This window comes from Plectropomus leopardus, chromosome 10, assembly GCF_008729295.1.
Source record: "Plectropomus leopardus isolate mb chromosome 10, YSFRI_Pleo_2.0, whole genome shotgun sequence".
NCBI classification, from domain to species: domain Eukaryota; kingdom Metazoa; phylum Chordata; class Actinopteri; order Perciformes; family Serranidae; genus Plectropomus; species Plectropomus leopardus.
In genome coordinates, this window is record NC_056472.1 from 5965401 (window position 1) to 5992587 (window position 27187).

The 27187-nt window shown below is 40.3% G+C and overlaps 1 protein-coding gene across 1 annotated transcript in view; it reads left to right on the forward strand.

The window, feature by feature from the left end:
• Positions 1-27187, forward strand: part of col5a2a (collagen, type V, alpha 2a) — a 47230-nt gene that overhangs the window by 13696 nt on the left and 6347 nt on the right. The window contains exons 2-46 of the mRNA XM_042494419.1: positions 8364-8588; positions 9128-9147; positions 9246-9278; positions 9375-9407; positions 9665-9718; positions 10812-10904; positions 13105-13176; positions 15306-15350; positions 15486-15539; positions 15752-15805; positions 16297-16350; positions 16487-16540; positions 16692-16745; positions 17797-17841; positions 18118-18171; positions 18347-18391; positions 18582-18635; positions 18837-18935; positions 19047-19091; positions 19175-19273; positions 19388-19441; positions 19537-19644; positions 20776-20829; positions 20983-21081; positions 21198-21251; positions 21361-21459; positions 21568-21621; positions 21997-22050; positions 22145-22198; positions 22357-22410; positions 22556-22600; positions 22681-22779; positions 23384-23491; positions 23799-23852; positions 24052-24105; positions 24401-24454; positions 24547-24600; positions 24722-24829; positions 25070-25123; positions 25335-25388; positions 25749-25910; positions 26302-26409; positions 26607-26714; positions 26853-26906; positions 26987-27094. Coding sequence (XP_042350353.1) covers positions 8364-8588; positions 9128-9147; positions 9246-9278; positions 9375-9407; positions 9665-9718; positions 10812-10904; positions 13105-13176; positions 15306-15350; positions 15486-15539; positions 15752-15805; positions 16297-16350; positions 16487-16540; positions 16692-16745; positions 17797-17841; positions 18118-18171; positions 18347-18391; positions 18582-18635; positions 18837-18935; positions 19047-19091; positions 19175-19273; positions 19388-19441; positions 19537-19644; positions 20776-20829; positions 20983-21081; positions 21198-21251; positions 21361-21459; positions 21568-21621; positions 21997-22050; positions 22145-22198; positions 22357-22410; positions 22556-22600; positions 22681-22779; positions 23384-23491; positions 23799-23852; positions 24052-24105; positions 24401-24454; positions 24547-24600; positions 24722-24829; positions 25070-25123; positions 25335-25388; positions 25749-25910; positions 26302-26409; positions 26607-26714; positions 26853-26906; positions 26987-27094 — 3194 coding nt within the window. The remainder of the gene's footprint in view (positions 1-8363; positions 8589-9127; positions 9148-9245; positions 9279-9374; positions 9408-9664; positions 9719-10811; positions 10905-13104; positions 13177-15305; positions 15351-15485; positions 15540-15751; positions 15806-16296; positions 16351-16486; positions 16541-16691; positions 16746-17796; positions 17842-18117; positions 18172-18346; positions 18392-18581; positions 18636-18836; positions 18936-19046; positions 19092-19174; positions 19274-19387; positions 19442-19536; positions 19645-20775; positions 20830-20982; positions 21082-21197; positions 21252-21360; positions 21460-21567; positions 21622-21996; positions 22051-22144; positions 22199-22356; positions 22411-22555; positions 22601-22680; positions 22780-23383; positions 23492-23798; positions 23853-24051; positions 24106-24400; positions 24455-24546; positions 24601-24721; positions 24830-25069; positions 25124-25334; positions 25389-25748; positions 25911-26301; positions 26410-26606; positions 26715-26852; positions 26907-26986; positions 27095-27187) is intronic.

The window sequence follows — 27187 nt, forward strand, 5'->3', positions numbered from 1 at the left end:
AACCTCAGGAAATGATCTACATAGCTACATAAAACTTGGGGTGGATTGTAGACCGAGTCATTTATAGACGACGCTCCTGTGGTGTCACCCATTGGTTTGTCTGCTGCCATTTTGAAGATTCTGGTTTTGGCATTTCGGACTATCTCCTACTACATAAAATACATCAGTAAATACACCACTCGTGAACTTAGAGGCCTAATTTTTTGGGTTATTTTCACAGTCTTTTTTGGGTGTAAAAAAAGTGTTGAGTGATTGAGTGGCTTATCCGAACCTTTCACATCTCAATAAGATTAAGGGTGTTAAGATTTAGGGTATATTTTTTGATACGTTTTGATAATCAAACATTTTTTACCCCCCAAGTTGGTTGTCAATAAATTCAAAAGTTGTGCTGAGCTCTTAGTGGAACAAAGATGAGAATGTGTAAAGAAGGCATGTACAGTGATGATAATAATGCTTCTACCATGTCACTCCAGATAAATCTACAGCATGTTGTGAAATGTTCTCTAGTCACATCTCTAGGTTATGATGTTCTCCTGCCATTTATTTTTTTTAATTCCCAAGGCCTGAAACATTTTGTCTGTATAGTATTTCACTGTGTTTCGGTCAGACAGCTCGGCATACTGTGCTGGAAACATCTTTCCTCTGAGTTTCTCTGTGAGCAGGGTCCACAGTTTATTCTTTCACATCTGGCTATGTGCTCAGTTGATGTAAAACACCGGGGCGCTCTGACCCCTTGTATATGTTAACGCTCTGCTCTGCAAAACTGGAATGTTTGACGTCATTCATTTTCCTTTGTTGTATACCTGCTTTATCTGCACATGGATTGGCCAAATGTGATATTGTTAATTGGTACACATCATTCATATTGATTGGAGCCTGCTTTTCCACCACGTTTTGTGCCACCAAATGTGGGTGTTTTATGCCAAAAGATGATCTTTTTCTAACCCCGTTTTTGTACCTTCATCGCAGGTACAAAAACGTAAAGAAACGTAAAGTTTCAACATGTACAAAATAATGCACAAATGCAACATATCTGTGGTTTGCAAAAATGTAAAATGCCAGCATTTTTTTCTGGCAATTGGGTTGAGAATTTTCAACTTTTGCAGTAAATTAAACTCCCTCTCTGTGTTAGTCGCGACAACAGGAAATGTCACAATGTTTTCTGTGTTTGATTAGATGTCAGATCTGATGGCCAAGCCGTCTACATTAACTGCCTCAGTGGATTATATATATGTGACTGCAAATATATTCGCTAGTTTTGGTCTAATAGGTACATCTCATACAGTAAGTGTTAGACAGGTGGTGCGGCACATTGTTCATATTTAGTTAAGTGTGTCAGTGTGTTTTTTTAGCTTGATCAATGTGCACTGGATCTGTCTTGAGAGGATATGAAAGCCACATGTTTGACAGTTCACCAGGACTTTGTGTAAGATTTGATTTCAAACAGCTCCACCTGGTAAAGTTGAATATTCATGGTGGTGCTTTGTTCTGCACAGAGATTTAAAAAAAAATAAAAATCTGTTGTCCACAGTTTCAGACAGTTAAGTCAGTTTAGTTTATTGTGTTGCAATTTGAAGATGCTATTTTTAAGGTAATCTGTGTGGCTAAATGTGAAATAGTTATCTTTGTGTAGAAGTATGAGTCTCTTTTAAGTCAGGCCGAACTGCTGAAAGTCATCAGACCATTAAGTGAGCTTTACTGAAGTCGATGAAGGTTTAAGAACTGGAACATAAAGAGGGACTGTGCAGTTTGATGGTTTAAACGCAAGTTTTTACATTCCACATTTGTTATTAGAAAGTACTGAACCTGCCTTCTATAGTCCCGTCTGCAACATGTTCGACGTAGAAAAGCAAAGAAAGCAAACATAAAGAATGTATGTGGTCACACAGTGACCTGAACACTATCAAACTTAAGCTACACAGAAACAAAGAGAGAGGGACACTGACTCTAAATATGTCCTGTTCTGTGGACCTCGTCTCCACTGCTGTACAGACATTTTTGCGCAAAGTTTACTGTGAGTGCATTTCATGCCTGAACAAAAAAAGACTGCCCCGGTTTTGAACTTTGACCCTGACCTTGGTGATAACCTCCGGCTAAAGAGGCTCTAGTCTTTGCTGTTTGTCATTAAGAACATTCTCTGTTTGGTCGCTTGCATTTTAATTTCAATAGCTTGTGTTTTCTGATTCTCTAATTACACTAAATTACTCGTTTTACAGCACGCCATCTTTCGCACTGCATATTTATTTCATAATTTGCACATGCACATGCTGTAAATTGCATTTTCCATTTGGCATGGACACACAGAGATTGTTTGAGTCATACAAGCTAAGGACTTAAGGATCTCTCTTTTGTCACAACATTTCATGGCAGTGAAGGATGAGAATATGTAGCCAAATGCTTGTTTTTGACGTTTCCCCTCTCATAGCTATCTACTTTGAACTCAGAAAACAGTTATTTAGTAACTTTGAGATGCAGATTTAGACAATAACCAGTTCTGCTTTAATATATGCAGTCAGTAGATGGAGATGAATCAAATCCAAGGCAACAGAGAGCAAAGAGCCAGTCAGCCAAACAGATAAAGAGACAAGAAGGAGGGGGGGGTAATTTAGCAGGACCACAACCCTCCCAGGGTCGAACGTGGGATGGGAAAAGCTCGTAACTGTGGTTGCTTCTTTAAAGGAAGAGCCATCGGAGATGGGGGCCTGTTGATGGAAAAGCCTAGACATGTAATCAGCAAGCTACTTATTCATTTCAACTTTTCCTGGCCTGAGCTTCCTACCCCTCCCTCGAGATACTGAGCTTTGTTTGTGGAAGCCATGGTAAAGAGCGAGCATGTTCAAACTAGAGCGTTATTTCAAATTTCAAGGCCTGTTAACACAACACAGCAAATCCTGCATGCAGCGGATGATTAAACGGACAGGAGGCTTTTTTTACAAATTAAAATTCCTTTGTAAGTTATTCAGAAGAAGATTCACTTTGCAGCAAAACACTGTGTTGACATGTTTTTGACCCGTTACATCTCAGGCTTTGGGCCAATGTGGCAAAGACCTTGACTGATGTTTTAAGGACAGCTTCATCGGCGGACCAATCACAGGTTGAGCTTAAGGTCCTTTACAGAGGGAAGATTTATGTTTGGCCATGACACCAGGGGTTTCAGAGCAGGAAAGTGCAGCTGCTGCAGAGCCACCCCTCAGCAGCTGTAACTCATATGCATCTGGACAAGGAATCAGGCTGCGCTCCTCACGGCATTAACCATGTCAGTCACTGCACTGAAGAACGTGTTCACAGCGAGAGTGGAAACAAACGTCAGAAATGGCATGATTTTATAAACTCACCGTGCAGCGGGCACTATCTCTGAAAACGAGAGCACAGTGTGGCCATCAGTTTGCGGTTTGCATCTGGACCAAACTGCACGTTTTTTTCTAAAGGAAATGAGATTTCCAGCCCTCATGTGAGTCATTGTTTCCATCAGGTCATTTTCTAACCCCTCCACTTGTGGCAGCAGCAGATTCTCCCCAAACACCGTGTGTTATGAGTATTTCCATATTAGCCAAGGAAAATCCATAAACTATCCACTTTTTTTTTCTTTTGTCTCCTCACATTTGCCTGCTACATCGCATGTGCGGCAATGCAAGAGTAGGTTTCCCAGATTTTGTCTTCTTTTTCTGATGTGTGCCATGACACATGAGACAGAATTTTGGCTTCTTTGTTATCTGGCTGATGTGTGGTGAACTGTGCTAAATGATGGGTACAAGCAGACACATGAGTCATGCTGAGGAGCTCCAGACTCCCATGTTTTGAACTGGGAGAGGAAACCGTCTGCCCACTTAGCTGACTAGTGGAAAATCCAGATCAAGCAGTCGCCGTCGGAAGGCGGCATGCCTTTTCACCGTTGTCATGGTTAAACGGTGCTTTTACGGCGTCTGTGGAAAAGTGTGGAACCTGCAATGAATTAGCTGAGAGGAGGGGAAAAAGTGAACGTCCCTCTGCTCCTCCTCCTCAAGGCTTGCGGTGGGGTTTTTAAGACCGCTCTGAAGACCACACTTCTCTTCCAGTAAATTTCAAACTGTCCCGACACGCAGTGTTTGAGAACTCTCAGAACCCAACAGGAAAAATCACTTTCCGGGCCAGGCATCCCAGGTGGGACGCTTTTATGTCTCGGCAATAAAAGGGACTAAAGTTAGGCAGTTTGACTCCTGTAAAGATAATACTCACCTGAATGAGATCCCAATAAGAGATAATGAGGCGTGTTTGAGGCTGAAGACACACACAATGTAAGGACACGTTAAAGACAGTTCAAATCCAGTCAGTCCTGAATACCGAAGCATTTCTATGGGAACAGCTATGCTTGTTTTAGTGGAACAAAAAAAGAGAACGTTATAGTAGAAAAAGAGCTTGCTTTCCAAAAATCAAGATTTATGGCTTAAGTGATTCCAAGCATTTCCACAAATGAAGAGAAATGCACTCTTGCGTTCCAGGAAGTGCTGGTTTTCATTTTGGAGTGGCCACAACTCAGACAGAGAGATGTTACTGGCTGTTAAAAAGCAGGAAATTTCACAGCTGAACCGCTGTTGTGTTTTTATTGTTGTCAAATACCTTTTGGCCGACAGCACAAGGATGGCTGAAAAAGTCTGCCTTGGGGGTTGCATTATCTGGCTGGAGTGTTGATCTTCTGTGCTTCTATACACAGATATGGCCTGTAGTCCACTGCAGCCCACACAGCTGGCTGCGAGATAAAGAGTCTGTGTTAAAGTCTGGCTGCTGTTGTGTGTCAAGGGGCCATTTACAGTTGTGGCCTTCTGTGTGGGTAAAGGTGACTGTGTGTTCTTACATATGTTAATGTGAGTCAGACCCCAATACCACAATGCTTTAAAATTCAATACATCCACATATTTTGAGGTGGACATGTCTCGTAGAAAAAATCTGATTTAAGTTCAAGTAGAAATGCCACTGTTAATTTTCATTTTTAGAAGTTTACTGTAGTACTATGTGAGCATTTTCCAATGATCAGTTATTTGATTCTGTTTTTTCATACTTTATCACAAGAGTGTGTAATGTAGATTTACACTTGCTTGCATATGATAATTGATAATTCTATTCTTAAAATATTTGTAAGTTTTATTGTGTATGAGAAAAAATAGGAAAAGGGCAATAAATGAATAAACAAAACTAGTAGGAAAAAAATAACGCATAAAAGCAGAAAATACATTAAAGCAAGAAATACTTTATGCATAAACTGAAAAATAAAAAATCTTGACTCTGTATTTTAGTGTACAAGTATATTTTCCATGTCATTATCTCAGGTATTACCTAAATCAAAGCTACCTGTACTTGTGAGATTAGATGTAATGGGCTTAAGTGTCTGATTACATGGTGCATTTGTACAGCATCCAAACCTCGACTTCCTGTCATTTCACAGGTCCCAATTATGTCTTGAAAAATTTAAATGTTATTTATCACTCCTCAGTATATCTATACTTTAGCTTTCTTTGATCTCCCACCAAGAGTCTCAATGTGTGCTAGCTAGAAGCTCTCTACTTATTTATATACAGAACCCATTATATTTATTGACTTAAAGATATGTATGTTCATAGTCATTTGCTCAATAAAGTAATGGAGTGTTTGAATCGGGGGGGTTGAGGGTGCTTTGCTGTTTGACACAGTGCATGTTTTGCTACAACCAAACATTTATTTCATTCATTTTCAGTTTGCAAAATGATGTCTTATATATTGTTACTATTATTTATCTTTAAAATAATCTGTTTATAATCTAACCTGATTCCTGTCCATTCCAATGGACGTAACTTTTCTAAGATGTCTAGATCTATGAGTACTGTCCTCTGACTCCATAAATGCACAGACTTGCTAGATGGGATGTCTGTCAGCCAATCACAGCCTTCCACATCATCTTAAGTGACCTTCAGTAGAGCCAGGCCCCCCATTTAAAACAAGTATGGCTGACGTTAGGCGAGGAGGAAGCACAAGGCATGTTACTGTCCATTAATCATTTTGTTAAAGTACTACAAGTATCACAGTAAGTGATTTATGTTTAAACAGTGGTTAAAGTTAACATGAGATGTCACATTCTACACATAAAAAATGTATTATGAAAGATTTCTTTTACTAATGAAAACTGAATAGGGGAAAAGGTGTTTAAACGTGATGTTTTCAACACTGTTTTCTGGAGATACTTCAAAAATTGATTATATTTTCCGTCAAGAGGACAAACGCAATGCAAAATATTTTTATAATGTGCATCACTTTATTCACTGATTTGTGTTAATCATTCATGAAAAACAAATAATTTAACATCTTTGGATGAGAAAAGGATTGTTGAGACCATTTATTTCATGTAGGGCACAAATCTACCATTACTGTGTTGTTTTTTTTTTTTATGTGTGTGTGTGTGTGTGGAACTAAGTGGGTTCTGAATGGGTTAACAACCAAATTAGAGGTAAAAGTGTAGTTTGTTTTATGTGTTTATGTAAAAACAGAATATCAGGCACTTCTTGTTTTACTCTAAAGCGCTGACACTAGTGCCTGTAAAATGCAGTACTCATCAAGCGTTGACCTACACCACCGTGCTGTGCTACAGGTGAGCTGTATGCTGCCGCATATAAGCTCAGAACATTTGTTACACATCTGTATTCGTGTCTTTCCGTCCTTGGCAGTGTGTATACATTCCCAGGCTTGTCTAACACAAATGTAAATATGGGACTGAGCCATGTTAAAACATGTTGTCTGGTATCTTAAGCCCTCAGTATAAGTGGACCTGTATGTTTACCTGATTGTTCCTGCTCTTTGGCTCTATTTTGGAATCATCCAGACCATACAGTGAGATAGATTTAAGTCAATGATGCATCTTCTCTTTGAATAATACTAGATGATAAAAACCTTTATATCAGCACTCAGGGCTCCTCTCTGCAACTGTGTTTTCCTGCAGCTGACTAACCTGACTTACCTGCAGTGTGAGGCTCAGAGCTGCCACCTGCTGTTTATATCAGGAACAGGTGAAGCCTTCAGAGGCTCCTCTGTGAGAGATGTCGGCTCAGATTACAGACTCTTTACAAACAGAATTCCTGTTGAAGCCAGGCACAACCCACAACAAGCCCTGGGGCCTCCCACTACACTCACATCTCTTATTTCATGACCGCATATTCTGAAGAGGATCAATTTCGTTATTCATACAGCGAATAGTTTCAGGGTTGTTGTGAGTACAGTTGTGTGTATAGCTGTCATTTGATAATTTACAGCAAGTGTAAGGTACTGCAGGCCACATTATTCTATGGTTAGTCATTTGTTAAACGCACATTAGTAATATAAAGTAATCTTTTAAAAGTGGATAATAATAATAATAAAGTGTGAGCAGCAGCTGCTTCACAGGAGGCTGCAGGTTTTCTCTTTTGAACTTGTGTCAAGTTTTTGAGACACTGCCTCTGGAGGAAATGATGTCATGTCTAACGACTGCAGACACAGAACTTTTGCTGTTTTTGTTCATAATGTGGTGGAAAGCCTTGTTTTATATCACTGTGAAATGCATTGAGCAGCATACAGACAGCATATGTTGTTTTTGTGAAGGAGAGCGCTGTATAAAGATGTGTTTGGCATGTTTTGGGTTTTTTTTTTTTCTCTCCAATGCGACTTTTTTCGACTCTTTGTTTGGATTCATGGTTTACTTTAAGAGCAGATGTTGAACACTTCCACCTAAGATTAAAGTTGTATTAGCATTAAAAATGTATCACGACTTCTTAAGCAGTTACAATACCCTGTAGAGTTATCAAACAGGAACATAACTTAGAACTTCTCCCCCTGCGGCAGCTGCTTAAAGGACCAATGCATAAATTTAATGCAGCATAGTTTTATGTTACCACATAGAAAGAAGATGTTCTCTGAGTTTGTGTTGACTTTTCTCCAAAGCATCGGGGTCAACGCTTTAACCCCGCAAACTTAATTTTGTGCAATGCATGCTGGGATAGACCTCAAACCCATAATTGCAAACATAAAAAAAGAGGAATGTATGTATGTTTTTCTGTTTGCTTGCTTGAATGCTTCAAGAATGTGTTTTTTTTTCCTCAATATTTTGTATCTTCTCACATGAAGTTGTTTCTGTATGTTGACACAGTTTTCTTTTTTTTACCTTGGCTAAACACTTTCATGGAAGGTCCATTTTGTCTTTTTGTCCTGTCTTGGCAGTCTTTGGGTAAATGTCTCATAAGTATCGTAATAAAGAGCAGGTGTGTTTTGAAGTCTTTTAGTGGATAAACACAGGTTTGGCAAATCACAGTCCACATGTTGCTTTTGTTTTTAATTTGATTCCCACACAGTTGGTAAAATGTCCTCCACCTGTGTGCTGTGTGTTCCAGGAGATGATAAGAGCTGCACGGCGGACGGCCAGGTGTACACCAACAGGGACATCTGGAAGCCAGAGCCATGCCGGATCTGCGTTTGTGACAACGGTCAGGTCCTCTGCGACGAAATCCAGTGCGATGAGCTGAGTAACTGTGAGAAGCTGGTCATCCCTGATGGCGAGTGCTGCCCTGTTTGCCAAACCGACTCGTCGAGCAGCGGAGGGCAGGGCGCTTTTGGTGGTAAGCGGACAGCTGCTCTCAGTGATTCTTTGTTGGGTTAATTATTTTTAATTTGCTTATTTATAATTTATGTGGAGAGCACAATCACACACCCATGTTTAACACTGGTAAAAACCCTGGATAAGAGCCCCAGTGAAAAAGGAATAGTGTTCACATTGGAATCAATAATATTATATCATCACTTTAAAATATGTCTCAGTCTTGAGAGGTCTCTGTGTTGCCAATGAAATTATTTATTGATCTGTCACGAACAATCAGCAAATTACTGCCGCTGTCTAACTGTTGCACATTGTTAGCCTTGTGCAAAGGATGAGCTACATCAGGCTGATTGTGTTAATTGACTATGTTGCCTTTGTTTACCTTGACAAAACCTGTATAATGATGACAAATGAGTCCGTTTTAAACAGCTTCACTGTCCACTCAACATTCTGCACTTTCACACTGATGATTTATTGATGATTTTATGACTTATTCATGACATATTCACAATGCAGTTAAGATTATGTGAACATATAATGTGATGTTTTTCTTCATTGCAGGCGGGGAGAGGATCTATAAGGTGGGCCATGGTTTTGTGATGTTGCATAATTCATCTCATGTTATCACTGCCATGGGTATATGAGTTTGAAAGGTTTTGTCATTTATCTGTCTATTCAGGGTCAGAAGGGAGAACCCGGGGATGTCCCAGTTGTGAGTGTTAACCTTTTAAACAGGCTTACACTATTAGTCAAAAAGCCACTGTGTGAATACAGGTTGTAACTGGTGTGTTTGATGACATTCCTGCAGGTCACTGGTATCAGAGGCCGCCCTGGACCTATGGTGAGCATCTTTATTTTATCTTTTACCATTTTGCTCCTGTGCAAATGACATTCTTTGTGTGAATGTTCGGCTACCTGAACTGACACTAGATGGCATAAGAGGACAGTTACCTCGAGCGTAACATCGCCTTACAAGGACTGGTGCACAGCGGGAACAGTCCTCTAGTCGTCTGAGTCAGTGTGACATTTGAAGCACCCCTGTGACAGCTCTTGTTGTGATCAGATCTTTATCGGCTCTTTCTTTGTTTATCACAACAGGGACCTCCCGGCTCTCCAGGAGAAAGAGGATCTCGGGGAAACAAAGGAAGGCCTGTATGTCTCAAAAAAATCAGAACTTTAACATGACATTAAAACAGAAAATAGTGAGGACAAATGGAAATTTTACCCTCTCAGCTCTTGTTGCTTATTGTTATCAGATATATCAGGGAATAATGCAAACATCATATAGATTAATGCAAACACCATATAGATTTAATATTTTTTGTGCTTTTAAGAGCTTATTTGGTGGTACACAACATAATAAGCTATAGCAGTGTTTTAAGAGTTAAAGTATACATGAATGGGGGAGACACTTAGGGTCCAATGTTTTATTAGCTTAAATATACAGTACAGTGTTAGTCTTAATCTTTTTTCTTAGTCTTTATATGGACATTTCTGCAAATTCGCAGCAGTATTGTGGGATGGAGCCTCTCAGCCTTGTGGTGTCTTAGTTCAGACCGATACATGGATATTTGTTTTTATATACTTTTAAATAATCCAATAAAATGCTTTTAGATATAATTCCATGACAGCATAATCCATTTGAAGCTCACTCTGTGCTCTTAAAAATAGCATTCACATGACAACTTGACGTGACTTTATTCTTGCTGATGTCTCCTTATTCTGTCAAATGAGCCAAAGTCTTCAAAATAAAATGAAAATACTGCAGTATATACATATATATATACATATTTTTTGGTGGTTCAAGGGCAAAGAACTTACAGTCAAAATATAGTGTAATGTGCCAAGTTGATGTATAATGTGCTCTGCAAGCAAAACTGTAGCAGGGTGATAAATGAATGTGCCGCTCTTGGTTGAGTTACAATCCATTGGAGGGCAGCAGCATTGTGAGGGTGATTTATTAGTACATAGCCAATACTGTCCACGCTTTACAGCCCATGGTTCATAAACAAACTGAATTAAACTGCATCATTTATATATTGTAGCAGAAACAGGTTCATCTCAGCTAAAGCAAAAGTATCTTAGCTTTACTGGTCATTTGATCAATCTATATTTCAGTTTATTGGGGAAAAACCCATCAGTGAAATCTGAATACACAAGTGTACCCAAGTGTTTTCACAGTCAAAAAATTAATAAATTAAACTGAATCAGTTTAAATCAGCACTTCCTTCTGTTTACTCCCTAGGGACTGCGGGGGCCTGCCGGTTATGATGGAGAGCCTGGTGTACCAGGTCAGCCCGGTGAACCAGGACCTTCAGGACAACAAACGCACCCAGGAGTGAGTTGCGCACTGAGGGCTTTCACATGCTGCAAACACACATATGCACATCTACATGCACACACACAGGAGCAATGACATCACAGGACAGTTGATGATCAGAATTATTGCTCAAACACCTTAGAAACACATGTTGCCATGTAGTAATCCTTATTCATCCTTCATATTGTCAAAACCTATTGCAGAGGTGTGGACTCGATTTAAATGACATGGACTCGAGTCAGACTCAAGTCACAAATTTGTTGACCTTAGACTTGTCAAATCAAAGCATTCACAAAAGACTTGCAACTTGACATGGACTTTAAAATCAGTGACTTGTGACTTCGCTTTGACTTGAGTCTTTTGACTCGAAAAAACAACTGATACCTTCATCGCAAACCCTAATGTGAAAATAGGATGTAAAAAGACTGCCATGAATCTATTAATTTTTCATCATAATGTGAATTATTTAGCATTAACACTATTAATTTGAAGCCACTCAACACATATTTCCCAAAATGATCTCTTTTGGTTGATTAAATCACACAGCATCTAATCAGTTGCAGGAAAGAGTCATTAGGAAATAATGTCAGGTGACTGAGTGCCAATTGGAAAAAAATAATAAAAATAATAATTTAATTTTCATACAAAAAACTATGCAGTGGTCAACAAAAATAAATTGCAGTTTGCAGAAATGCAAAATGTATGGGTCAGAAATTACAGACGAAGACACAATAACTTCCAACAAACTTTCTTTATTAGATGAAAACATTTGTAAAGCATGCATGATTATATAAACTGAATTTATTATCACTCTGATGGTGAGGGTTTGGGTTAGGTTAGGATTTTTGGTAAGTCACATTTAAACAGAAACCTACACGAAGACTTCAGATTGGGTTATTAGTGCGTGGACAGAGGGCAGACTGTACACATGGGGCCATATTCATGCACAAAAGGACCAATAAAAACCCAGGGTCTCATTTATAAAACAGCGTGTAGAATTCATACTAGACGTGTAGATTTAATTGCAAGTTGATATACAAACAATCAACTTGCAACTGTCTGCATGTGGTTCAGCCTCATATCCCGCCCCCTACACAACCGCATTCAACCAGAAATGATCAATGCAAAGGAGCTCATGAATGTCAATGACCCAGCAGATTGATGAGGGATTGTTTCGTACCTTGCCAACTTATCCCCGACTCTGGGATATCATTTCAAAATGAAAGTGTGATAAATGAACACAGTTTAATTTTCGCACTTTTTTCACATTTATTTCCAGAGTTTATTCAGTTACACAGTCCATATGTGCAGGTGGTGAAGGTGTGTCGGGTGAAGTGACTGGAGAAGGCACGGTGTCTATGACAGCCACGGTGGTGTCTCCAGTGTCCTCTGTGTGTGCACATTTATGTGCACGGCAGCAGTTTTACACACAAAAACTATGTGAAAATAAAAGTTGTGCTTGGTGATATTCATCAACAGTATTAGACAATATTTAATGCTGTTGATTCTCTGATTTGCAGTTATTTAATGCGGTTGATGTGCGCTTTTCACTTCCCAGCTGACCACGAGTGTCATCACTCAGTCCAGCTGTGTCATCTGTGCTCCAAGGATGAGGGAATGTGATGATGAGACAGTGCTAATGAAATAATAAGCGGAAGTCAGTGAGATTTGAATTGGCTTAAAATTTTTGCAACTGAAAAGCATAAATAGAACGGCTGGACAGATTCTTTAGGATAAAGTGGATCTATAAGTAATGTGTAATGTTACCAATTAAACCAATTAAATGCAAGATGCAGCATTATACGTATAATGAGTCGTGTCACATTTAATTTGTACAATCTGGTTTTTAATCGCTTCAAAATGTTTGTACACATATGTCAGAGTTTCTCTACAGGTGCACACATTCTCCCATCAAGTTCATTATAGATCACAACTTTTGCATAGGAAGTGGCGTATGCTTGTTTCAGGGCTCGTTTTTTGTTTACACAGTGTTTCATTTAAACATTGTGTAAACACAAAACGAGCCCTGAAACCCCTAGTACTTTGAAAAACTTAATTGATTATTTTCTTGAATTTTCATTTTTCAGCAATTTCAGAATTCAACCTATGTTTATGTTTGCATCGTTTGAACCAGATTTGCTTTTTTGCCATGATACATGTAAAATACAAACTGAATAAACCCAGTTAACCTAAATGAGGAGCTGTGCTTTACCTGCAGGGTCTGGGATCCCAGATGGCTGGAGTGTTTGATGGAAAACAAGGACCTCAAGCCATGTTGAGCGGCTCAAGGGTGAGAGGACGTTCTTAAACTTACCAGCTAAAAAGTAGAGTGATGCACTATTTAACTTAAAACTTAAAACAACTAAATTAGGTTTGATTCTGTATCAGAAGATTTTTCTGCTTGTAGCTGTGGCAGAGAACAGTGGCAAGTTAGCATTTAAGAACGACAGGAACAGCAATGTAAAATTTCAAACTGGTTTTGTAGTACTCTGTTAATACACTCAAAGCTTTAAGATAGAGCGTGTCTTATATTGCACATTTTGTAAAGCACTGTGAACAATTTAGTAATTTTGGACCATATATATTAAGTTGACTTGATCTGACTAGTTTTTCAGCTGTGTAAACAAATCTGTAAAACAAACAGTTAGCTAAGACCTGCTATCTAAGGTCTGATGTTAAAATTTAAATAGTTTCAGTTTCTGATTGACCACATTTCTTCTTTCACTTAATCTGATGTTTTGTTTTTTTAGGGCAATATAGTATTATACTTCCATATCCAGATTCCTGAAATAGAGCTTAAGATATATATATATATATATATATATATATATATATATATATATATATATATATATATATACACACACACACATATATATATATATATATATATATATATATACACACACATATACATACACATATATGCACACACACACACACACACACACACACACACACACACACACATATATATATATATATATATATATATATATATATATATATATATATATATATTTCCCCTATAGTATAGCTTGATGCATCTTGATGCATATTTAATTTCCTGTCTAGCAAATCTTTACTAGGTCGGACGTGGATGCTGCCTCCAGACTACCAAATGTTACAGATGGCAACATTGTACAGATCGATAGACTCATTTAAAACAAACAGACAAAAAAATAAACTAAATTAAGTTTATATCTTTGTTCCTCCTTAGCGATAACATAAAACATCTTATTTAATAGCTTGTCAGCTACTGACTTCAGATTAAGACTTGTTTATTCTTGTGTTGTACATTATACATTACATACATTTTAGAAGGAAAACAACCACACCGTTTTGGCAGACTTGAAATTGAACTCTCTTCAATTTAGTCAAAATGAAAATAATAGTGAGTAACAGTGAGCACTTGGTATAACAACAAGAAGAGATGAATATTCTGGCTGAACTTTTTTGAATGTTTTTAAACCCAGTCCAGTAAAAATCAATCACCTTGTCAGCATGTCCATATAGAATATTACAATGTGCTACAAGACATATCATGAGTGAAATTAGTAGTCAATGCCATGGCTAAGCATTTTCACCTCGGAACTGCAGTGTAGCGACCGTCTCAAAAAACACCGATTCAGACACTACGGCAAAACAAGGGGTACCAGAGGAAAAGCATGAGTAGCTAAATATTGGTACCTTGCAAGTTAAGTTTCACCTCTAAGAGCAAGCAATCAGGAACAAGGTGTATCTAACATTAGCAAAACATTATTAGCTGTTTGATAAGTGAAGCTGAAGGCTCCTGTTATTGGTTTCTGTCTTTGAGCAGAGGTTTGTGTGTTTGATGAGCAGGGTACGCTGAACTTCAGGCGGCGCTAATTTGCATATTCAGATTTTGTGCATACAAATAAGGTAAAGGTGGAGAGTCACATTGAAGCCATTTTAAAGCAAGAAAGGAGGTTTTCATGGAAAAAAAATCTAATATTATTCAATTCCTGGAGAGGAACTTTAAACAAACAATTAGACAATAAATATATTTCATATAACTGTCATTATGTTTTTAAATGTATTACTACTACAACTACTTTTACAATATACTCATAGTTTATGCTTGTATTCTGTGAAACTTGAAAAAAATATCTGATTAAGCAGAATATTTCCTTGGACATTCATCAGGTGGGAACATTAATTAAATGACTACTGTTTGTGCTTTGATAGGTTTTAGCACACGAGTCCTTAGAGTTTCTCCGTTAAAAATGAAGCCACCCTTGCTCTACGTGTCTTAGAGACTGTAAATCAGTTGAATACTCCCCTGTATTATTCTCACGCTGTTGTTCTAACCCTGGGAAGGTCCAAGTATTTCTGGCCTTTTATACGTATTAGGCTGAATTCTAATCATCATTTGATCTTGCATACTGTTTATTTTAGGGAGAGGCTGGAGCAAGAGGACCTCCCGGACCAAATGGCTCACCTGTAAGTCCACAACATCTTCACCAAGCCCTGACACTCACTCTCTCACTGTGTAGAAAACCTTGATGATACTAGTAGCATTTTATTATTTAATTTTGCTCCCTGCTTAACTTTTAAATGTTCCCTCAATACTCTTAGGGTCAATCTGGACCCCAAGGACCTCCTGGAGAAGTTGGTGATCCAGGGCACATGGTATAACATCACTCCTCTTTACAGTTTGTGTATATCATCAAATCCCAGATACACTTGATCTTTGCATGATTTTAATGAGAAATCAGAACAGCACTACCACATCTACTGTATATACACAGCTGGGATGGACTGAATACAATTTAATTGACTGTGAAGGATTTCAGAGGGATGAGTTTTTTGTTGGATGTTTACAATATGACTGACTTTTTCAGGGTCCATCTGGGCAAAGGGGACCTGAGGGCCCTTCAGGGAAACCAGGTGAAGATGTAAGTCAGATCATCAACAAGATCACATTTTGTCTTAAACCAAAACACTAGTTTTATGGCTAAGTTAACATCACAAGAGCATTTACTGGTACCTTTCTGTTAGACATGCTGTAATTCTAAGTTTTCTGCTAGAGTACTGTAATCAGTGGGAAAGTTGGCAAAAGGCTGATTAATCTGTAATCTGTAATCATAAGTGAGTCTCCCCTACAGTCAGCCAGGCCATGCTGCAGTCATACAGTAATAATTTGAGGAGGAAGATCCTGCAGATACTTGGTGATTATAAGCTGACAGATGGTATACTCACAAATGTTTACTGAGCCTTTAAAGTATCAGCAATCCCCCCTCCCCCTTTAATCAAAATACATTTTTAACTGTTTTTTAAACATTTTTTATCACTTTATTATAAGTCTGATGTGTGGTTTGTGTCATTTTTTACATGTAAACTGCTAAACTTTTTGCAACCAAATAATGGGTAAATTTCATGTCCTCAGGGAGAACCAGGCAAATCAGGAAATACCGGAGAAGTTGGATTCCCTGGATCAGCGGTAAGTTTCCAGACTTCTAAAACTCCATCACTCACCTGCACATAATTTTTCCTTAAATCTGTCATTCACAGGAGAAAACACCATCATGTGTGTTGTCAGTACACCTAACAATGCTGTTCAATGTCAAATATTTCAGGGATCCAGAGGATTCCCAGGAACACCCGGGCCTCCTGGACTGAAGGGACACAGGGTGGGTAGAACTTCTGAATCATTAATGGACATGTTACTGATGCTATATTGTGTCTAACTGGTCTCATTTTTCTGCTTTTCTACTCTGCTATATGCATGCCAAAAAATACATGTCAATGCAGGTGTTAACTGTTTTTCGTCTCCATTATCAGGGCCATGCTGGAATACTCGGCCAAAAAGGTGAAACTGGAGCTGTTGGATCCAAGGTATAAATGAATGAAAATAAAACTGTTTTCAGTCTGCCTGTCACTTTGTGTGGTTGGTTAGTTGAAAAGATGATTTCCTCTGTAGTTGGTGAAGGGAATCCTGTTGGATTTATACTGTATTAATCCCCTGCCTCGCTCGAAGGCCTGTGAAACATCTCGCCATGTGGTAGTGCTACCAATCTTCGAACCCATTAGATATTGGTCTAACAACAATTTAAGGAATAAACAAGGTAGTAGGGCACGCACATCCAATGGACTTGCACAGGTGCAGTATCAAAAATGAGACAAAGGTGAGAATCAAACAAAACAAACAAACAGCAATTTAACCTTAGTGGGCAACAGCCCAATATTTGGGGGGTTCCCATATAGCCAGTATATATCTGACCAAGATTTTCTCTTCCATGTGCTTTCCATTGTTTACAGTCCAATTAGCAAGTCATAAACAGTGTCGGGGTGCTATTTAAATATGCATCTGCATATGAATAGAGATACAATTTTTTGAAATAGAAGAAAAAAAATTGATATTGCATTTTAGCCACTCATTCTGCCACTTTGTCTCTCCACATGGACTGTTTACCTGCATGGAACCAGAGCCTGATTAAACATGATTGGTCAATAGTACTCAGACTAAAATATTCTGCATTCATTTAATATTATGGGCGGCATGGTGGTGCAGTGGTTAGCACTCTGACCTCACAGCGAGAGGGTTCCAGGTTAAAATCCACCAATCAGCTGGGGAACCCCATCTGTTTGGAGTTTGCATGTTTTCCTTGCCTCAGTGTGGGATTTCTCCTAGTTCTCTGGCTTTCTCCCACAATCCAGAGACATTCAGGTTGGATAATTGGCGATGGACACTAGTTGCTCGTAGGTGTGAATGTGAGAGTGAATGGTTGTCCGTCTCTGTTTCAGCCCTATGATAGTCTGGCTTCCTGTCCACAGTGTGCCCTGCCTGATACCCAGTGTCACCTGGGATATGCGCCAACATGAACTAATGAATGTTTATAGGGATTGTCTTACATACTAAACAAGTACCTTTTCTGTGGTTTTGCAGGGTGCTACAGGGCCCCCAGGTCCCATGGGAGCACCTGGACCCATGGTATGTTAAATTCCAATGCTTTCTTTTTTAAGGTTTCCATAAAGCCAATGAATCCCTCAGGGGGTCTGACACTTTGAGTTTCCTGGAACATCCTGTACACATTATACAGTTAATTATATGCAAGTGTATGTGGACTGCAGTAAACAGGCTGTTCTGAATATTCTGCCTGTTCTTTTCTTGAATGAGGCTACATCCAGTATATGTAAATAATCCAGACTTTAAACTTTTGAGTTGAATGGAGGAGAGCTTTAATTCATCGCTGTCTGTGTGTAACAGGGCCCTGCTGGGATGCCAGGGGAGAGAGGACGCTCTGGACCCGGAGGCATAGCAGTAAGGATAATATCACTGCGCATCGCAAACATCCACTACCAGGCCTTTTTCGCTCTCAAATAATGGGTGGTTTTATCGTACTAGTATATGTTTTGTTTCTTCAGTGGCAGCCGCCTGTAAACATCATTGTTTAATTATAATTTACAAGTCCAAGTGATATTGCTGTGTCTTTTAGGGTAAACGAGGGACACCTGGAAACATCGGAAAGCCCGGGCCAATGGTAAGTCAGATTTACCTTACCGTCCAGTGACCATCCTACATAGTTTAGCATGGATACTCATGTTATGGTGGGTGTGAATGGGTATTCTTGAATGACGCATATTTTATCCGCTATATCTGTGTGATTGTCATGTGGATGCACATTTCTAGCGTATATAGCTTTAGTCTTATGTCATTGTCATGTTTAACAGGGTCCCTTGGGTCTCAGCGGACCACCTGGATATCCTGGAACCCCAGGGATGAAGGTGCGAATAATAGAACACTATTCCTTTGGCTATATGCTCATGTTAAATTGCTGTTTAAATAACTTTCTAATGGAATAAATAAATGGTTTCTATCAAAGCAATTATTCACCCTAAATTGTCATATTCACTGTTATTGCTCTATGATATTACTTATTAACATTGTCTGTTATATTTACTGTATTTGGTGATTGTCTTCCAAAGGGACAACCTGGTCCTACAGGAGTCCGGGGTCCAGAAGGCCCACAGGGACAGAGAGGAGAGACCGGTCATCAGGGCAGAGCTGGACCACTTGGCCTACCGGTATATATCCGACTTGACTCACACAAAATATACAACACATAAAGAAATTAGGTTAACATGTCAGCAGTGCACTGCTTTGATTCTCTAAGCAGAGACATGTCCTATTCACAGGGACCCCTGGGTGGGGATGGTGGCCCGGGTGCCAAAGGACCATTGGTACGTAAACAGTTATTTTAACAACATATTCTCTGTTTGTGATAAGGATACAGAAAGATCATATACAACATGATTCTTTGCAGGGTAATCTTGGTCCACAAGGTCCAGGCGGCCATCCTGGACCCCCTGGCCCACCAGGACCTCAGGGAAGCACTGGTCAGCCTGGAATCAAAGGACAACTGGTAAATTGGATTTACATTTCGAAGACTGCTTCAGAAATCCTTTTAAATACTGAATAAACACTGATAATTGCTTGACATGCATGAGACTCACATTTTTTGCATTTTGTGCTACAGGGAGATGTTGGTGTTCCAGGATTTAAAGGAGAGGCTGGACCTAAAGGAGAACCTGTAAGATTCTTGACAAGACCAAGCAATTTAATACAAAAATAAGTTAAACTTGGCTTCATAGATTTTATTTTCTGGCTTGTATTTCAACTTTCTAGGGTCCTCCAGGCTCCCAGGGAGTGATTGGACCTCAGGGTGAAGAAGGAAAGCGAGGACCCCGTGGAGACTCTGGCTCTGTTGGCCCACCCGGTCCTGTGGGAGAGAGAGTGAGTCACATTCTGCCTCCCACTGTAACTTTGATCAGTCAGAGAGCTGCTCTTAAAGGACAGTGGTTATCTTCAGGAAACGAGATAAAGAAAAGTAATCACTCTTTGGGGGCGGTGGGATTAGGATATGCAATGAATCACTTTTGGTAAAATACATTGTGAAATTGGAAATGCTCCCATTTATGCAGGGATCATATTGGAATATATTGACTCATATGGATAACAGCAGTATGGATAACAGAGTTATAACCATTGGGCCACAGCAAGAATGTTTGAATCCCTGGCAGCTGTGTCTTTTCTGTATGGAGTCTGCATGTTCCTCCCTGTGTAGGTTTCCTCCTCTGGTTTCCTGCCACAGTCTGAAAATTAGGTGAACTGATGAATTTAAATTGCCCATAGAGTGGCGACTGCTCTCTAATGAACCTGCATGAAATAAAGCCAGTGAGGAAAAAGGATTAGCGGTGGGATCCTGTTTTATTTGAAGTTACTGAATTTCTAGAAATATATAGGTGTAACCTTTTTATGTTAAGAACTTCCCTAGGAGCATCCAGGCCCCCAGAAAAGCTTCTCAGCCTTGCCTCCATTTTTCCGGTGGCCACTTGCAGTATTGCAGTGACAAAATCGCTTGCAGCCCAAAAAACTTTTCCCATAGGACACCATTTTAAAACATAATCTGTGAAGCCGTTGACAGAACACCTCAAACTGCAAATAAAGGCAGTTGTGACTCTCTCTTATGAATGTTTGATTCATGGAGGTTTTATATGATCAAACTCTCCTGGAGACGAGAAAAACGATTTAAAAATCTGTGATGTAAAGTGTATAAATTGAGCGAAAAATCATGGACAGGGCCAGCAGGTGAAATAGTACTGCACATATTCAACGGGCTACATGGCAGAAGTAAACCTGGAAGTTAGAAACTTTTTTTTGGCTTATGCACCAGGCCAGCCACCCCATTGGAATGAATAGGTGTCATTTTGGATCCGGAATCTAGTTATTATTATACATCTATGGGAGCATCACTAGAGAATTTGTTTACCTTATTATCTGGTTATACACTGTTGTAACCCATCCTTTGTGTACAAATAAAAGTATTAACATGATGCAGAATTTAATTAATGATGTGTTTTTCAGGGATCACCTGGTAACAGAGGATTCCCTGGTGCTGATGGGTTGCCAGGACCGAAGGTAAACTATTGTCTGCTGCAAAATACAGTAACGATTTAATCAAATGTGGAGAGATATGTTAGTATTCCCACAGGAGCTGATATTAGTGGATTGTACCCAGATGTTACCAGAGATTGTCAACTGAAAAAGTTCTCATCATTTGTCTTCCTAAAGGGTGCTCAAGGAGATCGTGGAACCTCTGGCCCACCAGGGCCAAAAGCTTCTGTAGGAGACCCTGGGCGTCCAGGAGAACCTGGTCTACCAGGTGCAAGGGTAACACTGAAGAGCTCGCTATTCCAGTTTTGAGCAACTATATTACTTCATTTACTTTGTTTATCTGTATCCTACATTTCCATTGCTCATATTTTCATTTTATCTCCTCATCAAAGGGTCTCACTGGTACCCCTGGAGTCCAGGGAGCAGAGGGCAAGCCAGGACCATTGGTAGGTTGAACTTCTCAAACATATTCACAATCAGACAATAGAGTTTGCCTCCAGCTTATGATAAATGATACGAAATGATGGAGTCAAAGTGTGTTTTTACTTTTTTAAGGGTGCCCCAGGTGAAGATGGTCGCCCAGGCCCTGCAGGGTCCATTGGAAACAGAGGGCCTGCAGGAATCATGGGAGGGCCAGGTCCCAAGGGCTTTAGTGTAAGGCTGCAGATTCCTTCCAAACTTTGCATAAATAGTCTGTCAGGCCAGTCTGTTCTTTTCCTTATGAACATTTAAAAATAATAAAAAATATTTTTACACTTGAAGGGTGACCCAGGAAAGACAGGTGAACAAGGATCTGCAGGAGTGCCAGGTCAAAGAGTGAGTACTGTTTATGTATGAGCAATTGTACAGTACACTATGTTTTGCCATCAGCATGGAATGGGAAGGCATAGATCAGACTCATGCAGGTGATTCATTGATCTGTCAGAGGGAAGCATAGCAAGAACACAGAACATATATGCATTATAAAGATACTGCCTCAATCAACAGCATGTTGTGTGTGTGTGTCTGCGTGTGTGTGTTCTATTGACTTCAATATGTGGTGCTTGATATTCTACAATGATCCACTTCATCGCACAATCATTAGTCAGTTTTTTAGTTATAGAAAAACCTTACACAGCCTCAGGGTATGAAGAAGGCCTTCACACGCCAGATTTGCAATGGACAGGTTGTTACTTGTCTCTTTGTCACAAGGGTCCCCCTGGAAAAGATGGAGAAGTTGGCCCTGCTGGTCCCCCCGGCCCCCTTGTAAGTTTCTGATTCCTCTTTTGTTGAATTCATTTGTTTACTTGTTTTTTACTGCTCTCACAAATGACTGAGACATAACTGTGTCCTCTCAAAGGGAGTCGCAGGAGACAGAGGAGAGCAGGGACCCCCAGGTGTGAATGGATTCCAGGTGAGTAATTGTTTTTGGTTGGTAGCAAGACACATGCAAAAATATTACTGAGTTTGAGACTGTAGGTGTGAAAATGTAGCAGTATTCAATATGCTTAGGCTTTAGTCTATGCTGAGGAAATGCTCCATTGATCATGTTTGACTGTCTTGTGTTCATAGGGTTTACCTGGAAATCAAGGTCCTCCTGGAGAAGCTGGAAAACCAGGTGACCAAGTGAGTGTTACAGAAGTTAGACATCCTGTTTTTGGCTAAATGACTGAAGCATATCCTTCTCAAACATCTGATCTTATCTTTAATGACGCTCTCTGTCCTAACACATAGTCTGAAAATTAATAACGCCAGTGTTTGTTTCTTTCAGGGTATTCCCGGAGAGCTCGGTTCTGTGGGTCAGATTGGACCAAGGGTAGGGGAATTTCACTCTACTAAATGATACAGGCGGGTGGTACAGTTGAACACCTGAAACTGATGATGCTTCTTCTCCAGGGAGAGCGCGGCATTCCAGGCGAGAGAGGAGAGCTGGGTTCAACTGGTCTGCAGGGACCTAAGGGCATCCCTGGAGCACCTGGTCCAGATGGGCCAAAGGTATTTTCACAGAGGCCTCACCTGCATGTACAGCAAAAGATTTTTGACCATGTGATAGTTCAAGGAGATTAGGAATATTTAAATCATTGTCAAGAGAAGTAGTAACAGAGCTTGTTTAGTGTCGGGATAAAAAGGACAGCCGGTGCGACATTTTGACCGCATGTGATTTAAAAAGCAGTTAGCAGCTAACTCGAAGAAGAAGGACAGTGTTCGAAAATGTCTGCACGGAATGAATAGGAAACCATTTTTAAGTTTATACTGGAAACATGGGGCACCCAGCAGTTCAGCTGGTAGAGTGGGCGCCCCATGTACAGAGACTACGTCTTCGCCGCAGCGGTTGCAGGTTCAATTCCAACCTCGGCCCTTGGTGCATGTCATCCCCTCTCTTTCCCCCTTTCACGCTTCAGATATCCGAAGAATAATATTGGCAAAAAGCCCCAAAAAATAATCTTATACGTTTATACTGGAAACATGAATGTCAGCAGGCATCCCCACAATAAAATAATAATAATAAAGTATGTTTGGTTGATACTGATTTTAGGCTGTACTGATGCTGAATGTTGGTAAGTAAGAAGCTTGCTAACCTTGATGTTTGTCACTGAAGGGCAGTCCTGGTCCCCCTGGTGCACTCGGTGACGTTGGTCCTCCAGGTCTTCAGGGAATGCCAGGAGAGAGGGGCATCTCTGGCCCTTCTGGGCCGAAAGGTGACAGAGTAAGTCCTTAATTATTCTCTCTTTTTAGCTACCAATCCCTACATATAATGTAGGGATTGGTAGCTAAAATACAATATATGGTAGCTACATACAAATATATTGTGCCTGCAGAATGAGTTTACTTATGTGGGTGGAAAAATTATGATGATGATGATTTTCTTAAGTTACAATTAAGACATCTGTCAGTCAAATCCATGTCTGAGTTCAATGGATGTCTCTTCAGGACATATTGACAGCTTGAGCACTGATGCCTGCCAATAACAGTAAATAAAGGAGCCTTTAACCTTTTCTTGCTCTTTTTTGTAGGGAGCAATTGGTGAGAAAGGATCCGAAGGTACACCTGGAAATGATGGTGCAAGAGTAAGTAAAATATCTGTCACTCAACCAAGGAAGAAAGTTTCACTAACACTCATGAGACTACAAAAGAAGAAAGCAGTGATTTATTAATGCGCATTCGAGACTTGTCACTGCTTGTTTGAAGAAATGTGTCCACTGACTTGACTGCACAAGTTGCTGTAATGAGCAGAGATCCCCAACCAGATCTGTCCTCTGTCAACAGGGAGCCCCCGGTCCTGTCGGCCCACTAGGATCTGCTGGACCCAGTGGTGAGAAGGTAAGAGTCTTCTTTTTATTTCTGACACACATGAGAAGGCTGCTGTTCACATCACACTGATTCAAAGTGATGACAAGTTGTTTTTAGGAAAGCGTCAGTTCCCAGGATGAGCACTATGCTGTTAATCCTGCTTTTATTTTCTTGGCTGCGTCTCACAGCATCCTCCAGTGAAGGACAGTCTTTGGCTTGTGTTGCCTGTTCAAACATAAAAAAAAACACTGAATTTATGGGGCTGCCCACGCTCAATGAGTGGTTGTAGTGATTGTTGTCAATAAACTTTCTGACATCTTTGCAGGGAGAACCTGGACCCAAAGGACCATCCGGACCCCCAGGATCCAGAGGAGTGCCAGTGAGTAGACCTGGCCAGTGTTCATAGTGGTGATACAGGATAGATGTCCATTATTCGAGCACCCCAATATAATAATCTCTCTCCTATGACAGGGAGCAAGAGGTGACCCTGGCCCCATTGGTGCAGTGGGATTTGCTGGACCTCCTGTAAGTAGTCATACGCGGCCATGTTGTCATATTTTATTAATCCTAAAATGGCTCTTCGTGATGTTGTTTCCACTGAGATGAATTAAGAGTAAAGACAGATAATGTAACAAATGTTTTACAGGGTCCTGATGGACAACCTGGAGTCAAGGGAGAGCCTGGAGAGCCAGGCCAGAAAGGAGACGCTGGATCACCAGGACCTCAAGGCTTGTCTGGTGCTCACGGACCTCCTGTGAGTTTCAAAAATGCTGTTGAGAAATTAGTTTGAAAGTCGTTGCTGTGATGTATTTTTCTGCAGGCTACAGCTTGATGAGGCGTCCCAGTACTTTTATTTGGTCCACTCTGGAAGTTTTATTGAGTTGATTCCTGCAAAACGATTTATCATCAGTGTACTTTTTCTTCAAGGGTCCAGAGGTCTGCTTTGCAAATTTGATGCTGATAAATGCCTCTCTAATAAAGTGTTGTTTTTTAGGGGCCGGCTGGTGTTGCTGGATTGAAAGGCGGAAGAGGAACTCAGGGTGCACCAGTAAGATCATTTCATCTTTACAGAATTCTTAGGATAAGGGGAAATTCAAGATTTAATGAGAACAACAAGGGTGTCACTGCTATTAATACTTGATGTATTTAAATGATAACTTCAAACACCATATTCTCTTGTCAGCTTTTCAAACAGTAGATGTTGCTTCCTGTTGTTGTAAAGCAGTATCTGAGGACCTTGTATCATTTTCTGCTTCCAGGGTCCCACTGGTTTCCCTGGATCTGCAGGACGAGTCGGCCCACCTGGCCCAACTGTAAGTACGGCCCTGAATTTGTATGAACACACAGTTAGGGTAATAGGAAGAAATATTTGTCATACAAGCTTAAAATTATAATATAATATGATATAATTTAAAATCAGTGTGATGATCTAAAAACTGTGAAGATGACATTTCCACCTGATGAATTGTCTGTCACTGTAATGACCTGATGTTGACACAAAAAGAATCTTTATAGTAAAAGGGTAAATATGTTAATACCTTTTTAAATAGAACGAAGTCACAAAGACTCATTTGTTTTCTTGTGTAGAAGGGCAGCACATTGTATGAACATTTTTATTCAAAACACTTGAACATACAAGTGCATGCATCTATCTCATGTCCATTCCCTGCCAGGGTCCAGTCGGAGAACCCGGACCCATTGGACCTCCTGGGAAAGAGGGTCCTGGTGGTCTCCGTGGAGACCATGGATCCCCCGGAAGACAAGGAGAGCGAGGACCTGCAGGACCACCTGGCAGCCCAGGAGACAAAGGAGACTCTGGGGAAGACGGACCCACGGTAAACTGATGTTACTGTTGATGATGTTCCATTTTAGCTGCCAATTTCATCCAAATGAATGCAGAGATAAAACCAAAGATCACTGATATGCCAGTTCCTAGTTGTTAGTGTCTATTGCAATTACTGTAATAAAATTGAAATATTTGATTGAAAATAAGAATATTTGAACTGAAGAAACCCGCTGTGCCCTGTAGCTGCTGCGAGGAAACGGATTAAAGTTGTAATGGAAAAAGGAGAAAGTGCTTCAGTTAAACTTGTACTGCTTTTTATTGTTCCCCGCACACTTTTAAAATTTTAGAGTCACGTTATTGTCAGCGAGACACATTACGTCAAGGCTGAACACACACTGTCAGAGTCTCATCTAAGTGTTGTTTGGTGTTGTCTGCTTCAGGGTCCTGATGGTCCTCCAGGCCCAGATGGAACTACAGGACAGAGAGGCATTGTGGGTCTTCCTGGTCAGAGAGGAGAGCGCGGGATGCCAGGCCTTCCCGGCCCTGCGGTCTGTATCCTGCACATGAGAATCCGTCTTCATGTAGTCTGAACATGAATCATATTAATCCTGCGACTTGTTTCTAAATCACTGCGTGTTACTTTAGTGCTTGTGCACAGCACTGGAGCTGATCCTGTGACCAGTGTGTGTCATGTGAAATGGTCCTGTTTGTGCTGCCTTGTGAGTTGCCTGTTTCTTTTTTTTAGGGTCCACCAGGAAAACAGGGATCCACAGGAGCATCTGGAGATAAAGGCCCCCCAGGTCCAGTTGGTGTTCCCGGTGCTAACGGACCTCGTGGTGATCCTGGTCCTGATGTAAGCACAACTCCTCAACTGGTCCTGGTTCTGAAATGATATCACCAGAGTGTGTGTGTGTGTGTGTGTGTGTGTGTGTGTGTGTGTGTGTGTGTGAGATGTTTCCAGCTGTCCTAATGTTTCGTGTGTGCTCCTCAGGGCCCTGCAGGATCTGACGGCCCGCCAGGCAAAGATGGTGTTCTTGGACAAAGAGTAAGAGACAAAGAGATTATAAAGTTTGACCTGTGTTGTCTAGCATATTGCATAGTGTCTGACAAGTGTTAATTCTCCAGGGAGACCGAGGCGATCCTGGTCCAGAAGGTCTGATTGGCCCTCAGGGACATCCTGGCCCTCAAGGTCCTGTTGGTGTACCGGGTGATGCTGGAAGGAGAGGAGAGGCTGTAAGTGTCGCCCAGAAGTCTGCGTGTTAGTGTGTCAGTCAGTTCATCAGGAAACAAGAGTGTAATAACAGATTTACACATGATTACATTCTG